Raw genomic sequence first — 15,263 nt, forward strand, 5'->3', positions numbered from 1 at the left:
AGCAATTCTTAGGCTCTAAACTGGGAGCTTATAGTGAGCAGATGCTTTTCCCAGTTTTGCTTCAGGCCCTTTGCTTCAGTTTTTCTTCTATAAAAAGAACTAATAATAGTGAGAGAACAATATGCTTGGACATATGAAATCCATCCTAACTGTAGCATATGCCTCGCAAATAAAAACCTCAAGCTGATCCAGTATACCTTGGTCCTTCAGGCTTCTGCCCACCACAAGAACTAGGCACCAAGGTTTGCTGGAACTGTCCTACCTCATGTCATTCCTTCACGTTTCCAATGCACTTCTCTCTCCCGTGAAGTCCTGACAATTTCTAGCTTCTACTCGGTGCAAATCCTTGAATGCAGTGGCTCTCCAACCTCACATTTGGATTCATCTTCCTACTTCAGGCAGCCAGATAAACATTCGTAAGATGTTACCATATGAATGTTATCATGAATTTATAATATTTATAATATACATATGAATTTGCAGTATTTTATACATGATTCATGATGTAAAATATTAATTACAGATAAATTTTACTAAATCTCTGATCTATGCTTCATCTTCAGACTACAAACAACCCTTTAACATACTATTGGGAAGAAGAAAGGTCCCCAACTGACAAGCACCACAGACCCTCACCCTCTTCCTTTCAGCTTCAGCATCCCCATGTTAGAGTTCCAGTCCCTTGGCTGAACAGTAACTAACGTTGAACTCTTCCAGTCAGAAGAGCAAAGTGAAAGCACTGAAATACAAAGCAGAAGATGCCCCTTTGCATAAGCAAGGAGACTGTGCTGTAGCACGCCTGGATGGAGGGAAGTAGTCTATCCACATCTGATACTGAAACAGCTGTGGTGGGTACTGCACCAACAGTGGTCCTGAGCAGATCCACTGGCGGATGAGGCAGGTCTGGAAAGTCTGCTCTGCCTTTCTTTCTGCTAACTAGTTCACAGGCACCAAAACAAAGAGAGCAGTGCTACAGGACTCCTGCCTCAGGGTGGCAAATACTGAAAATGAAGAGATGCAGCCACAGATTTTGAGAGAAAGTCCTATGCTCCATGCAGGGACAGACCAGCCACAGGACAATGAGCAAATCATGGGGGTAGAAAGCTCGTTTTGAAGACCACAATCTGACCAGCCTGCAAACCGTGTGAGCACAACATGTACATTGGGGCGTCCTTGGTGTTCCTAGAAACCTGCCATGGCAGGGTGAGATGCGCTGCTTCTGCATCCATGGGCTATTTGTAGGGTAGGGAAGGCAACTTTGTTCCAGAAGCAAGAGCTGAGCTCTTCTTCCCCAGTACCCAAATACCCACCCTTCATAGGGGATTAATAACCCTGCTCTGACCTGAAAGTATGTTGTGCAGCTACAACCAAGAGAAAGGCACAAGATGATCCCACCAGCCTCATCTCTGCCATGACCTGCGCCACCCTGCTCTCTGCTGCCTCTTCTTCCCTCAATGTCATTGTCCCCCATGGTGAGCAGCGGTATGCCAGGGAAACAGGTTTTCCCTTTTCTTTGTTAATTCTTCCCTCATTACATTTGAAATTCCACAATCAGTGTGCACTGTAATTGTCGAATTTGATGCTAATGATTAATGAATTAAACATGGATCCATCAATTAGTCCTCGGAGAATAATTCTGCATAAAGCAGCGGATAATGTAATTACAGTAACAAAGATAATGAGATGTTAACATCGACGGAGCCCGACGTGACATGATCACAGCAGGCTCAGCAACCCCGGCCTGGGGGAGCCAATCCCTCACTCTGCAGAGGCAGAGCATCGGGGGGCAGCGCACACGCACCGGGCCCAGTGGAAGGGGGGCCCCGCTGCCACCATGCTCCCTCAGCACCAGCAGCCAGGCAGTCACTGGCAATGGCAAGGTGCTCCCCTCCTGCCTGCCTTTGCAAACATGCTCCTGGTCTACCTGCTCTGGATGCAAGGATGGGGCGTGCTGCTAAGCATCAGCATGAACCTGGCAAAAATCCTGCAGCTGCTTGGAACCCCATCCCCATCTCCAGCCCTGGCTGTGCTCCCAGGCGCTTTGTTGAGTGACTGAGACCAGACAGGCTCCCCCATCACCCCATATGGCACAACAGCCAAGGGTAGAGGCAAGCGACCCATGCACAGTGCATCAAGGGCTCCTCTGCAAGTGCCTGAGGAGCCTGCCTGGCTGGCTCCAGCCAGTGGAGCTGTGAATTAATGTAAGCACTCAGAACATGGGAACATGTTGCCCACAGAAGCTGTGGCTGCCCCGTCCCTGTCAGTGTTCAAGGCCAGGCAGGACAGGGCTTGGAGCAACCTGGTTCAGTGGAAGGTGCCCCTGCCCATGGCAGGGAGTTGGAACTGGATGAGCTTTAAGGTCCCTTCCAACCCAAACCACTCCAGGACTCTATGATGATTCTAACTCTGCTAGGAGACAGCTGGACCCTTGTCACTTCATTGAAGTAACAGCACCAGCCAAGACACTGTACCCCAATTGGTGCCTCCACCACCACAAACTTAAGAAAATGCCCTGCCTTGGCTACAGAGCAATCCTGCAACAGTGCTCACACACTGCCTGCCCTGACACACGTGAGACCATGCAGACTGTTCCTCAGGGCAAAGGCAACCAACCAGCATCAGCCCTTTCCAGCTCTTCCCTCACGTAAAAGGCTCCCGTGCTTAAGCTCACACCCCTGAACTGAAACCAACCCACCTTGTTCTGTTTGGCCACCTCTACACAAGGGACACTGGTGCAATCTTCACTTTCCCACACCTCTTAGCAGTAAATCCCATGGGAGACACATGGTCGGTGGTGAGCTGGAGAGCCCCTGCAGAGACAGGCAGAGCTTCCTCCTAACCTCCTCCCCTAGTACCATGCTCTGGCTCTCCCTTGCTTTGTTTGCTCTAGTCCTCATCTCCAAGCCACCTAGCCTGGCTGCCTGTGCAATGCTGGGCAAAACATCTCACTTGGGACTGCTGCATTGGCTCAGCATTTCTGGCTGAGGTGGAGCATCTGCACTGCTTCTGCCTGCTAGATCAGCCAGCCTTCTGCTGCCGGTAACTGTGCCTCCATGTAGCTGCTTGCAACCACGACAACCTCAGCAATCTGCTGATTTTTCCTTACACTTCACCTTCTCAGTTGAAGGCAGGTTTTCCAGTGTTCAGCTGCTCAGCTTCCTCTCACACTGCTCAGCTGCAATGCAGTGTCAAGGAACAGACACGTACGCTGTGTGCGTGGCCATGGAGGTACGTGCACAGGCACCACAGACCACATTTTCATATAATATGCTTAATGCCTTTTTCTCCTGTGTTGACTGCTTTGAAGTAGGTCCCTGCAAACCTCTGCAAGGCCAGAACTCGGGGCTACAGCAGTGCTGAGACCAGTCTCTCCTGCTGACACTGTTTTCATATTTTTCTTGTGCTACCATCTGTCCTCCCCCACTAAAAAAAATCCTTTTCATCCAGTCTGCACTTTGAATAAGAGTTGCCCTCATTCTTTAAACCAGAAACACACACTGAATGAGATGCAGATGGGACAAAAAAGCAGAAAGGGTGAGCCTGATGAATTACAGCAAAAATACATCTGAGGATCCCTGAAGAAGAGTGCAAGAGAAGCAATATTCCTGCGGGAAGAGGATGTGCAAGGATCTGAAGTGGACACCTGAACCAGCCCTGCTACTTGGGCAGTGAATACGCGCCACCAGAGTCCATGCTCCCAGCATCCTTAGGCTCTGGCAGCAAGATATGCACATCATCAGCTGCTGAGAGGTGCTCGAGTCACCTCCAGAAGTTAAATGCCTAAAGCTGACCTGGGGCAGTACTGGGCACCATCTGCTCCAGCTGCAGTTGACAGATGCTGCCCATGCTCAGCATGCCCAGCCTCTGGCCCAGTCCTGCTCCACTCCAGAAACCCAAAATAACACAGGTGTTTCCATCATGGGATCACAGCCAGCACTGTCTCACCTGACCAGGGATTTGGTAATTGCTAAGAACTCCTCAGGTTTCTCCAAAGGCCAGTACCCACCTGTGCTCTTCCTTTGAGACACTGGGAGTCTTCACAGTTCCCACTGCTTGTGGAGAACTTCTATTCATGGTTTCAAAAAAGCCCTTTAGCAAGTATCACTGTCCTTTTAGGACACACCTGACCCAGTGACCCAGACACAGGGATGCTCTGACCAACCTAGGTCCTTTCGGTGGCCTCATTTCTACTTTGGTGCCTTTGCTACTCAAAGCAGTTCTCAGACTTTTTATATGAAGACTAACACTTTCCAAATCATAAGAAGTGTTTACTCTCTTTATATCCATGTACCACTTCGACCTTTAGCATATTCTTAGCCTTCATGCACACCAGTCACAATATATTCTCATCTAAGCAATGAGATAATTTGTTCAGGCGTGCTCATGAAGGCAAGCTGTCCCCCCCTCCTCTTTGCGGCTTTCCAGGCATCAGTGTTACCTCCCCCTTCTTTCCTGCATGTCTTCCAGGATAAGATCATTCACCTTCCTGATGTAGGATGCTTGGCCCAAAGAAGTCTTCTGCTCATGACTATGGAAGGTGGACCACCTACAACCCCCCCACCCCAGGCAAAGGAGAGATGGCTTGACAGAAAATGAGTTCATTGCTGTCCCTGACCACATACATACCACTAAATGGTTTCCTTTTACAGTGAAACACAAGAGCCAGCAGGACCCCTGCTTAAAAACCTGTGTCAGTGTGGGGTACCAAGTGGGACAGCATAATGCACTGGGGTGAGCTCCTCTCTTGGCTTGCTGTGCCAGACCTGGGGCTGCGGTGTTTGCATAAAGCAGCCCCAGTGCTGCTCCCCCATGGAAAGCTCAGCCGGAAGCAGCGGCCTGCCCACCCCAAGAGGTCTCTTTGTGTCTTGGGTTCAGCAGTAGCAGTCATCTTTTTCCTTCTTAGTAGCTGGTGCAGTGCTGCGTTTTTGACTTTCAGCCTGGGAACAGCGCTGGTAACACTGATGTTTTTAGCTGTTGCTCAGTAATGTTTACTCTGACCAAGGACTTTCTGATTCTCATGCTCTGCCAGGGAGGAGGGGAAGCCGGGAGGAAGCAGAGACAGGACACCTGACCCAAACTAGCCAAAGAGGTATTCCATACCACAGCACAGCATGCCCAGGATGTAGAACCGGGAGCAGTTACCCGGAAGGGCTAGAGCACTGCTCGGTCAGGCTGGGTATCAGTCAGCGGGTGGTGAGCGGTTGTATTCTCTTCCCTTGTTATTTCCCTTATAATTATTATTATTGGTGGCAGCAGTAGTGGTTTGTGTTATACCTTAGTTACTGGACTGTTCTTACCTCAACCCATGGGAGTACATTCTTTCGATTCTCCTTCCCATTCCTCCGGGAGCAGGGGGGGGAGGAAGTGGGGTGTGAGTGAGCAGCTGCGTGGCTCTGAGTTACCAGCTGGGTTTAAACCAAGACACTCTGGAGACATGCATGCTACCACCACCACCTCTCAGCCCTGAGACCCCCGGCACAACCAAGCTTTTGCCTATAATTGGTAGCTCTCCCCAAAAGCTGCACCCAAGCTGTGTGCTGGCCTGCACTGCTCCTTAGGGTGCTGCCCGGGAGAGTCCTTGCTGTAAGCCAGAACCACGCCAGGAACACCCAACAGCTCGGTAGCCAGCATGGCTGAACCATAATGTCAGAGGATCAAGTGATTCAATGACAGTCTGCAGCAAGTCTCCAAAAAAAACCAAGGGGACAAGAAGGTGGCAGGAAAGTGTCACGGAAATGTTTGGGCAGACAAGAGATGCTTCTAGAAGGCATATCCAAAATGCTCTTGGATGAGGTCCCCTTGGCTGGCACTTCACAGGAGTCCTCTTTGCCTCCCAGGATGTAACTGGGGAGACGATAAGCATGACACGCAAAAGAAAATCCTGCATGGAGACGTGGATGAAGAACGTGCTGTTGCATGGAGGTCCAGGCATGCAACTAACACAACTGGCAAAGGGGATACGAGCCAGGCACCTGCACTTTAGGATTTCTTGATGTTGGAGGGCTTGATTTAGGGCTCAGACATACACATTGTACTAATGCTGGTTATCTGCATTTAGTTAGCTCTAAACCTGTTAACAGAACATTTGCTTGAGCTTAGCGACTCTCCTGTCTCTGGATAGTCTCTTTACCAGTAAAACTGCATACAAGAATAAAAGCAAGGAGGACATTACAGCTGGAAAGTGAGGAAAAAAAATATCACAGAAAAGCACAGACCATTCTGCCAGGAGCTCTTGACAGCCCGGGAAGAGATTTAGGTGCTCCAGAGCTTTCAGTAACCAACTTCCAAAACTTTGATCAAATCCCAATATATTTTCCAAGGGATAAAGGGGGAAAAAAAAAAGTTTCTAATTCAGTACAAACTCCTGCTTCCAGGAGCACCATCTCTGCACCAAATGTCTGAAGATATACACCTCTTGGAGACAAGTTTTTAATACTGGTAAGACGAATACAGAATCCCAGTGCGGCTGAGGCTGCAAGGGAGCTCTGGAGGTCGCCTTGTACAACCCCCCTGCTCAAGCAGGGCCACCCGGAGCCAACTACCCTGGATTCTGTCTGGTTATTTTTTTATTACCTCTGAGAAGGGAGACTGCAAAACCTCCCTGGGCACGTACAACATCACATTTGCACGTATGTTGCACAAAGAGCAAGCCTTAGGTGGACATAAGGCAGCTGCAAAGTCTGACAACATTCTGTTCCTCTGACAACAGGGTTTACAACGGGAATACATGCAACCTAAAATAAAGCCAACCCTGACTAGATTAAGTTTGCCTTCTTCAATGGTTTAAATACCATCATCCATTGAGCTCAGAATCCCACAGGTTTTCACAAGTACCAGCTCTTTCTCCATTCTTGCTTTACTTAGCTTCAAGTTGTACTGTCTATGCCTACTTTGGAAGTTATTTTGAGTCACCACCAAAGTGGCACATATAAGTATTTTACCCACACAGGGCAGTGTGAGGTACTTTATCCTTTCTTTCTCCTGTTCCCCTTTATCTACTACTTTTATTGCCCCTGAGTAAGGACTGCACATGTCTTCATTTAGCACACTCACACTTCAATTAGCACACTCACTTACCCTGGCAGAGTTCAGGTCACAAAGAAACCATGGACCACTTGCTTTGAACTCTAAACACAGGCCATTTGGTTTTACCTAGATACTCCTGGTGTAAGACAGCAAATCATTCAGGTCTCCAAAGCTCAAGACCTCTAAAGATTAACCTGTGCACTGGCAGAGAACTGCAAATTTGGAGGTGCCCTCTCTCTAGCTGCCCAAAGTATGGATTAAATGAGAGATGCTCAATAGACTCCTGTTACAATCCTATCTCTAGCCCCAAAGGCAGCAAAATTGTGAAGTCCCTCATAATTTGAAGCAGGGCAGATTCTTAACCAACCCCTAACCCAGTACTCTGCATTACACAGGGATATGAGCAAGTCATCTCAGAGGACCTTTATCATGTCAGTGCACTTACCGTGGTGACTGCATCGTCAGCTACAGTAAGTCTTGGAGACATCACAGGGAGTTGAAAAATCCCTCAGAAAACATCTTACCATTTGTGTAGCAGGAGTAAAAACCTTTCTGAACAATGCAGACAACCACCCAAAGCCAAGACATAAAATCTGATTAAGGCTGCTGTCTTAATGCTGAGCCCCGTGCTGATGCATGTGCTCTGGGTAGTGCTGTTCCGCTCAGGGGCCCAGAGAGAAGACAGTGACCAGGGAATCTCAAACTCACATATCTCTACATGCGAAAAGACTATTGTATCCATCCAGGTTGATCCCTGCACATATGCATGCAGCAACAGACACGTGAGCTGGATGAAAGCGTATCTTTTAGAAAGATAACTAATCTCATTTTAAGGGCTTCAAGCAGGGCTAAGTCCACTAGCTCTCCAGATAAACTATTCCAACATTTAATTACCCTCCCTGCTAGGAAACTACATCTCATCTCAAGTTTAAACTGCTCTAACTTCAGCCTCCACACACTGATTTTCCTCAGGCTTTGCCAACCAGACTGAAAGGCCTCGCAGAGTGCTCACTTCTAGATGCTGGTTTTCCTAGCAGCAGTGATCAGTAATCAAGTCACATATCAATCTGCTCTCATGAGCCCAACAGGACTGAGATGACTGCTGAAAGCAGGATACAGGGTTATGTGATCATTTGGTTTGACATCAGCATAAGCTTTTCCGTGGTTTGTCTTTGAATTCATCCTACAGCTCCGATAACCTGAGTAGGAGCTCAGACAAAGCACCCTAGAAATGCAAGCCTGAGAAGTGCCTCTGTGCTGAGACAGGAATCGTTACCATGCTCAGGCATGCTGAAGGTGTACAGTGTGGTGAAGACATTAAGTGTACAGTGAAGAGCCACTGCAGAAACCAGGCAGAGCTGCACATCCTTGGTCCACAAAGACTAATTGACTGGCAGTTATCTGTCTGCAGACTAATTCTGACTCTAAGGAACAGAAGTTCGGGTTCAGAAGGACTCTTTATGTTAGTATGCTGCATTCCCTGTGTCGTGTGTGATTATGAAGACCTCAGCCAGCTCCTGGCATTCACTCCAGCTGCACCCATCTCATGAGTCCTCAGCTCCAGAAAGCTGTGAAGCACAGTGCTGACAACACCCAGACCACAGGACACAACCGTGTTGCAGGGCAGCACAAAACAGAAACCAGGATCTGGTTCACTCTCAGTGGCACTGCTGTTAGCAGCAGCATTAGCAGCACTCCTTTGTTATCCCAAAGAGTGGAGAGGTACCATACCCTGCTATACTAGACTGCTGCCAACAGTTGGCTGGAAAGAACACGTGTGGAAAGTGCTCATCCTGCCAAAGATACCAGCCCGGAGGACAAAATAAAGGCATGTCTATGCCCTGGGAAACTTGGGCAGGAAAGCTCGAAGTTCAACAGCTCTCCATGGTGTGATAACTCCTGCAGCAGAAGAAGCAGTAAGCAGTGCGGCATGAACTCTGTGAGAAACCAGAGAGCTTCCCAACCTCACCTCCTCTCAACACTCTGTGCCAGCTGCACCTCTTCAGTGCGTAAGCAGAAGAATAATTACTAAACAAGTCCCTCACCGTTACTATTTCTCCAGGGGAAAGGGAGGACAAAAGGAGGGGGAGGGGGGGACACACAAAAAGGAAAGAAACAGAAGAGAACTTGCCAGAGATCAAGACATCCCTGGTTGAGATTTCCTTTGTTTTGGGAAGCAACAGCTTCCCCGTATACTCGTAAAACTCATCAGACTCAACTTTCCTCTCAGGAAATTCACACCACTAGTTAAAGCCATTCCACCCTTTCTTCTGTCCTGGACACTAACTAGCATAAAATCCCATTAGGAGCTTACCTGAGACCTGTACAGAAGTGCCAACACCCACCAAAGAGATGAAAGCAAGAAACTTCAGAACAACTTCTGCTTGCAGCAAGGCAAGGCACTGCCGATGAACCAGAGAGAAGGACGGTCACCACCTCTTACCTGTGCCTCCTGTGAGCTGAGTGCTGCTCCTCTCCTTCGCAAGCCCATTAGCTTTGGGGCTGGCACTGGGCACTGCTGCCGTTGTTGCCCTGGGTAGCCGCTTGCCCGGTACCTTCACTGTAGTTCTCAGCAGATCGATTTCCTTCCCGTGGACGTTCTGCATGTAATCCTACAGCAGAGAGGCAGAATGGTTTGAGATCAGCTCAGCCCTGGCCCAGCATGCTCAGCTCCCCTCTCATCCACATAATCAAAACTAAACCCCAGATCCATTCACCCACATGGTAACTGGTTACCAGACAGATGGTCAGCCAGCAATTCGGGAGCTCATTGCAGCGCTGGTTTCTCTTGCACTATACTGAAGTCTCATGTCAGGTGGCCGAGAGGTGGAAGACCCTACAACTTCCCCAGTGTCCACAGCCAGCTGTTTTCTGACAACACGGATACAAAGCCTTGACTCCAACCTGCCTTCTTCCCATGACTAGCTGGTGCCTTACAACTGGCTCCGGAGAAGTGCCAGGTCTCACTTTCAGTGCCCAGAACTAGTCAGCTTTGATATGAGTAATGGCAGGATGTTGCCATGGGCAGTCAGATGCCATGACAAGCCCATTTGTGAAAGCCTGGCTGGGAATCAGAGATTAGATGGAGCAAAAGAGCACGAAGGCGGCAGGCAGTTCTTCTTCCCTGTCATCTATTGTCTTTTTAATCATAGCACTCAGCTGTAACAGCTAATAATATAATAAAGGACAGTGTAAGTAATGGGGTACCTGGAAATTCCCTCTCGGGTCAAAGCAAGGGTAATTCAAGCCCAAAACAACACAACTCAGGAAAACTCCCTCGTATATTTACCTGCATAGCTTTACATTATTCAAAACCTGGTGCTTCCCCTTTCTTCTGGTAGACTATTACTCAGCCAAAATCTCCACGTGCAGACTGTTAATGTCATTCTGCCCTGTCTCCTAATAGCATCCCCTCTTTTGATCAAAGTAAGGCTGCAGACCTCTAGCCTCTCCTGAGAGCTGTGTCCTCTCCCATATCTTCACCCCATCTCTGTTCTTCAGGGCATTGCAGCTCTCCCCTAACCCTCTCTGATGTGGCTGGCTCTTCCTTGGGCCAGAAAGGGAAGACCTAAGCAACGTGATTTCCAGAGAGACGCACAGAGGGGAACTTTCCTGCCCTGCTCTTGGGCAGACCTCTAGGGAGCAGAGACTGAAAGCTGCGCTAAGATTCTGGGAGGAATCATGATATGGGTGCATCTTCCTCTGGCTCTCTGTGCTATGGATGTGCACTGCAATTGGGAGCTAAGTGGCAGCAACAGTCCAGGGTGAGACTGCAGCTGCTGCGGGGAGGCTTGGGTCTGCTCCAGTTCACAAGGAGGTCACCAAAAAGATTAACTCAGAGCTGGTCCCCATCTGCTTCCACATCCAAAGACATAAGGACATGAACAAGGACCAGTTTAAGAGCAACCATTCTCCCAGTCCCTGGCTCCAAGAAGCAGGTGAATGAGGGCTGTAGTAGGGGCAGTGTTCTGTGGTCTTGGATGACTACTACCTGCAGGGTTTACAAACTCGCAGCAGCACCTCAACCCCTGGGTTTGAACTCTTCTCTTTCCACAGAACCCAGTGCAGGCATCCAGTCCTCACAGCACACCCAAGAGACGGGGCAGTGTGGCAGCACACCCTTCTGTGCCTCCAACTTCTGTGTGACTTGACCTCAAATAACACACACACACACACACACACACATCCCCTTTGGTGCCCCAGGGAATTCCTACATAACCAGCCCGATCAAACATTGCTCCAAGCTGTCCCTGGTTGGGTGGGAGCCTGGTGGCACCCCTGGGCAGGGAATCTCAGAGGGGCTGGAGGATTTTCCCTAACTCAGCACAATTGCTGTGGTAGCCGCCTGCCTGCCGGAGAGAGCGGTCACCAGCGCACTGCTTTTATTACATGCTATAAAACAGCAATTTCTTCCCAAGCCTCCTCGCTAATTACCCAGCCAGTTCTCTCATTTCATTTTATTACTGGAATTAACAACGAGTTCAAAGCGTGGAAAGCTATTAAGATGTGTGATTAAGCCACATTCAATTAGTTTCTACAAACAATTTAATTGATGTTGCAGATAGAATTAACAGAAGGTGATTGTGTGAATGGCTCCACTGGCTGCAAAATGGGAGATGCTTTCTCTCTAGCTCTGCGCAGCACAGCACAGCCTGGCCAGTGAAGCTGGGTTGAACCACATAACGCCTTCCTCACGAGCAGAAGCATTTACTCTCCAAGGCTTTGGGAAAGTGATAGGAAACCACACTGGTCTCTTCATAAAACTTGTTCTTTTCGTTTCACTAAAGACACCCACAGAAAGGTAAGAAAAATAAAGACAAACAAGGAAAGCTCTGCTGAACCCAGGGATCAGGCCCCCGAGCACTCCTACTCTAACTCCAGGCATCCTGAAACTGCTGGCTGTTCAGAGAGGAGGCAGAGGAGGCACCTCAGGTCCCTGTAGGACCCAAGTGAAGGTCCAGGCTGGCAGTCAAGGCAGATACACACTTCCACCAGGAAATCCACCACACTTGATTTCAGGGCTGGACCCAGCTCATTCAAGGCCAGGCTGGATGGGGCTTTGAGCAACCTGGTCGAGTGGAAGGGAGTTGGAACTGATGAGCTTTAAGGTCCCTTCCAACCCAAACCATTCTATGATTCACTGGAGTGCTCTATGCCAACCTGTGACTGCAAACTCACAGTTTAAGACTGACTCCCAGTGAGGAAACTTCGAAGTGGGGCTGGAGGTGCTAAGATACAGATCCAGAAACAGGTCAAGTGATAAACACCCAAAAGCAGATGAAGAGCCCTGCCAGAAAGCTGGTAAAATCAGAACTATGACCCAGTCAGAGCTACACAGTAATCTTCATCCAGTGGGGAACAGACACATCTGGGGCAGATATGTCTACTGGAGGAAAAGGAAGAAAGGCAAGGCTATTGATCCCTGCAGTACCTACACTCACCTCAAGAGTGTCAAAACAGAGATGCAAAAGGAGAGAAGCCTAGGCAGGAACTGCCCTGAATCATGCCAAGGAAAAGCCATTGTGAACATAAAACCAGCAAAAAGTACTCTGGGGCTTGACCACCCTGTCAAGGGCTGTGAAAGCCCCTCTTCCTGCAGTGGAATTCAGCAATTCCCCCAGATAAACCTCTGCTGCACCAGAATTCTGCCATCCCCCAAACACGTGGCAGTACAGGCTCACTCTGAGTGAGGCAGGGGAGAAGTTGGGACTTCACATCTCAAGGAAGGAATTTCAGGATGCCAAGAGTCTCCTTGACAGAGGATCTGCACACTGTGCTTGCCAGCAGTTACCTCACCACATGCCTGCTGCCCTGAGAGCTGCCGCCACGAATGGAAGTGACAAAGCATGTACCCTTCCCCAGCAGCACAGGTTTCATTAGTTCAACGCTCATGTGCCCTGCTTGCATCATCCTGTGGACAAGGGAACTTGCTTCATGGCACAGGAGACAAACCTGGTGACAAACACACTGCAGCACCTCCAGATTCACCCTAGGAGGTGAGGAGGTGAGGCTGTAATGGGACATGCTCTTCTGAACCACCTCTTCCTCCAGACTTCCTTCCTGTCCCGTCCAAGAAGGTTGTAAACCAGGTATCCAGAGGGAAGGCAAGGCAAGACAAAGTGGGTTTGCTAATCAGAACAGCACACTGCTCACCAGAACCTTTGTCAGCATCGCTGTAAAAAATCTAATGTGATGGTAGGTTCTCAGGGAGGCAATGCCATGGAGGGAGCATGCAGACCCCCTCATCACTGCAGAAGTCAGAGCTGGGCAGCTCTGCATTCTGCAGCCCACATGTAACCAGTCCTTGCTGTACATCAAGATAAGGCAAGACAACATCTATCTTAGGCACAAGGTTCAAAGCTTGCAGTGAAACCTGAGGGAGAAGAGGCCCATCTTGTACCTTTCTTAGCAATGGGCTGTGGATCACAAGTAGAAGCAAACCAGATTTTTGCTTGGGGCAATGCAGTAATGGAATGAAACGCTGAAGAAGTGCAGTAAGGAAAGAAATGGTGATCAATCCAGATCACCCCTGAGGAAGAAACAGTGTAAAAAGGAGAGAAACCTAGTGTGTAGCAGCAGCATCTGAAAGTGGTTAAACACCATCCCAGAAATTGCTCTTCCTCTACAGCTGATTGTAATAATGGCTTATGATGTCTCTGATGGAAATGTGATAAACTCACACACGCGTGTGAGCACACACACAGAGCAGGCAGTGGCAGCAGCCATTCCCTCCCAGTTTGGCTCTCTAAAGATCAAAAAATGGGGTTACAAAGTTAGGGAACTGCAGAACCAAAGTATGGTACAGGAATCAAAGACTAAAAGAAAGAAGAAAATGCTCTTAAAGCTTCCAGAAATTAAGGCAAGGAATGACTTGCTTTAGAGTTAAAGGACAGGAGGATTAAAAGGCACGGCAGCTCAGGAGCTGGTCAACTGAGAATTGCAAGCCCATGAGCTAGAGATGCAGGATTAGAACAGAGGAGAAAGACTCTGAGGCTCAGGGCACTCCAAGACCCATGTGTCTGAGGAACTCAAGGACAAATCGAGGGCCCAGGAGCTTTAGGAAGCACAGGAGCAGCAACATCTTGCTCTTCTCCCTTTAGCCCTGGTGTGCCCTCCAGCAGCCCTAACCTGCCCTGCGCCCAGGCCCAACACTGTGCTCCCCAGCCACTGCCCGGCTGTCCCACTGCAGCATGTCCTCTGCAAAGGGTGCTGTGGCCCCGGTGTCACAGGTGTGCCCGTCCGCAGCTCACTGTCTCAGCAGCAAACTGTGCTCAAGAGGGAATGGGGAAGAAGTCATTAGCCCCACAGTGGGGAGGCGACAAAGATGGATGGGGAGGCAGCTGTGCGCCTGAGCCAAGCAGTGAAGAGGATCAGAGATGCATCGAGTGACAGCTCAGCTCGGCAGGCTCTGCACAGGCACCTCATCTCCATTACCCAATACCTAGCAGCCAGGAAAATTATTCCACACCCAAATGGCACCATCAGCCACGGCTGCAAGGAGTTCTCTGCCTGCTCCTCACCCCAGCTGCACGGACACAGCAACCCCTGCTTTAATGGATGGAACAAGGGCAACAGAGAAAAGATGCATTTACTTAGCATAATTCTGTGCAAACCATGTTCCTATCAGCTTTACCCACTCAGCCTAGCACTGCAGAGACAGCCTTCTTGAGAGAGGAGAGGTTTCTCCAGGCCATGGTAAAAAACAGCTCAGGCTGCCCTGTCAAGGGCTCATGCTGGACCTCTTCACAGGGCCCTGCTGTGGACAGAGCCCAGGGCTTTCACCTCCTGCCAAACCCTGCCCAAGCAACTCTCTGCTACTGTGGCATCTGCAGAAGAACCTGCAGCAGCCATAGCACGAAGGAGGACACTGCTCTGTCCCACTCCACCCCTCATCCTAACCCAGATCAGTGCTTACATGCAGGCTGGGGTGGTAGGTGAGGACTCCGTTGTCACACAGTGTCACATACTTCTTCTTCCACTCCTTGTTGAGAGACTTGCCACTGCGTTTGAGGAGAATGCCCTGAAAGACAAGTGTCAAGAGACTCAGACCTTGCTTGGACCAGGCACCTCCTGCTCAGCTCCAGCACTGCCCCTTGCAGGAGACCAGTCCTTGAAAAGACACAAAGATAAAGACATGAGAAAACATCTTCTAGGTGGGCCTTCCCAACAGCATTTTTCCTGGGACTGGCAGGAAAAAAGGGCTGCACCCCTTTCCCCATCAATCCATGCATGTCTCC

The 15,263-nt window shown here is 49.3% G+C and overlaps 1 protein-coding gene across 2 annotated transcripts in view; it reads right to left on the minus strand.

The window, feature by feature from the left end:
- Positions 1–15,263, minus strand: part of AGAP3 (ArfGAP with GTPase domain, ankyrin repeat and PH domain 3) — a 134,303-nt gene that overhangs the window by 35,164 nt on the left and 83,876 nt on the right. For both annotated transcript variants that reach the window (XM_061449677.1, XM_061449676.1), the window contains exons 10-11: positions 14,942–15,046; positions 9,470–9,638 (exon numbers count right to left, since the gene is read on the minus strand). In XM_061449677.1, the coding sequence (XP_061305661.1) occupies positions 9,470–9,638; positions 14,942–15,046 (274 nt within the window). The remainder of the gene's footprint in view (positions 1–9,469; positions 9,639–14,941; positions 15,047–15,263) is intronic.

The sequence above is a fragment of the Pezoporus flaviventris genome, unplaced genomic scaffold, assembly GCF_033815535.1.
Source record: "Pezoporus flaviventris isolate CSIRO_AGI_PZ_B2104156 unplaced genomic scaffold, CSIRO_AGI_Pfla_v1 ptg000007l, whole genome shotgun sequence".
Classification (NCBI taxonomy): Eukaryota; Metazoa; Chordata; class Aves; order Psittaciformes; family Psittacidae; genus Pezoporus; species Pezoporus flaviventris.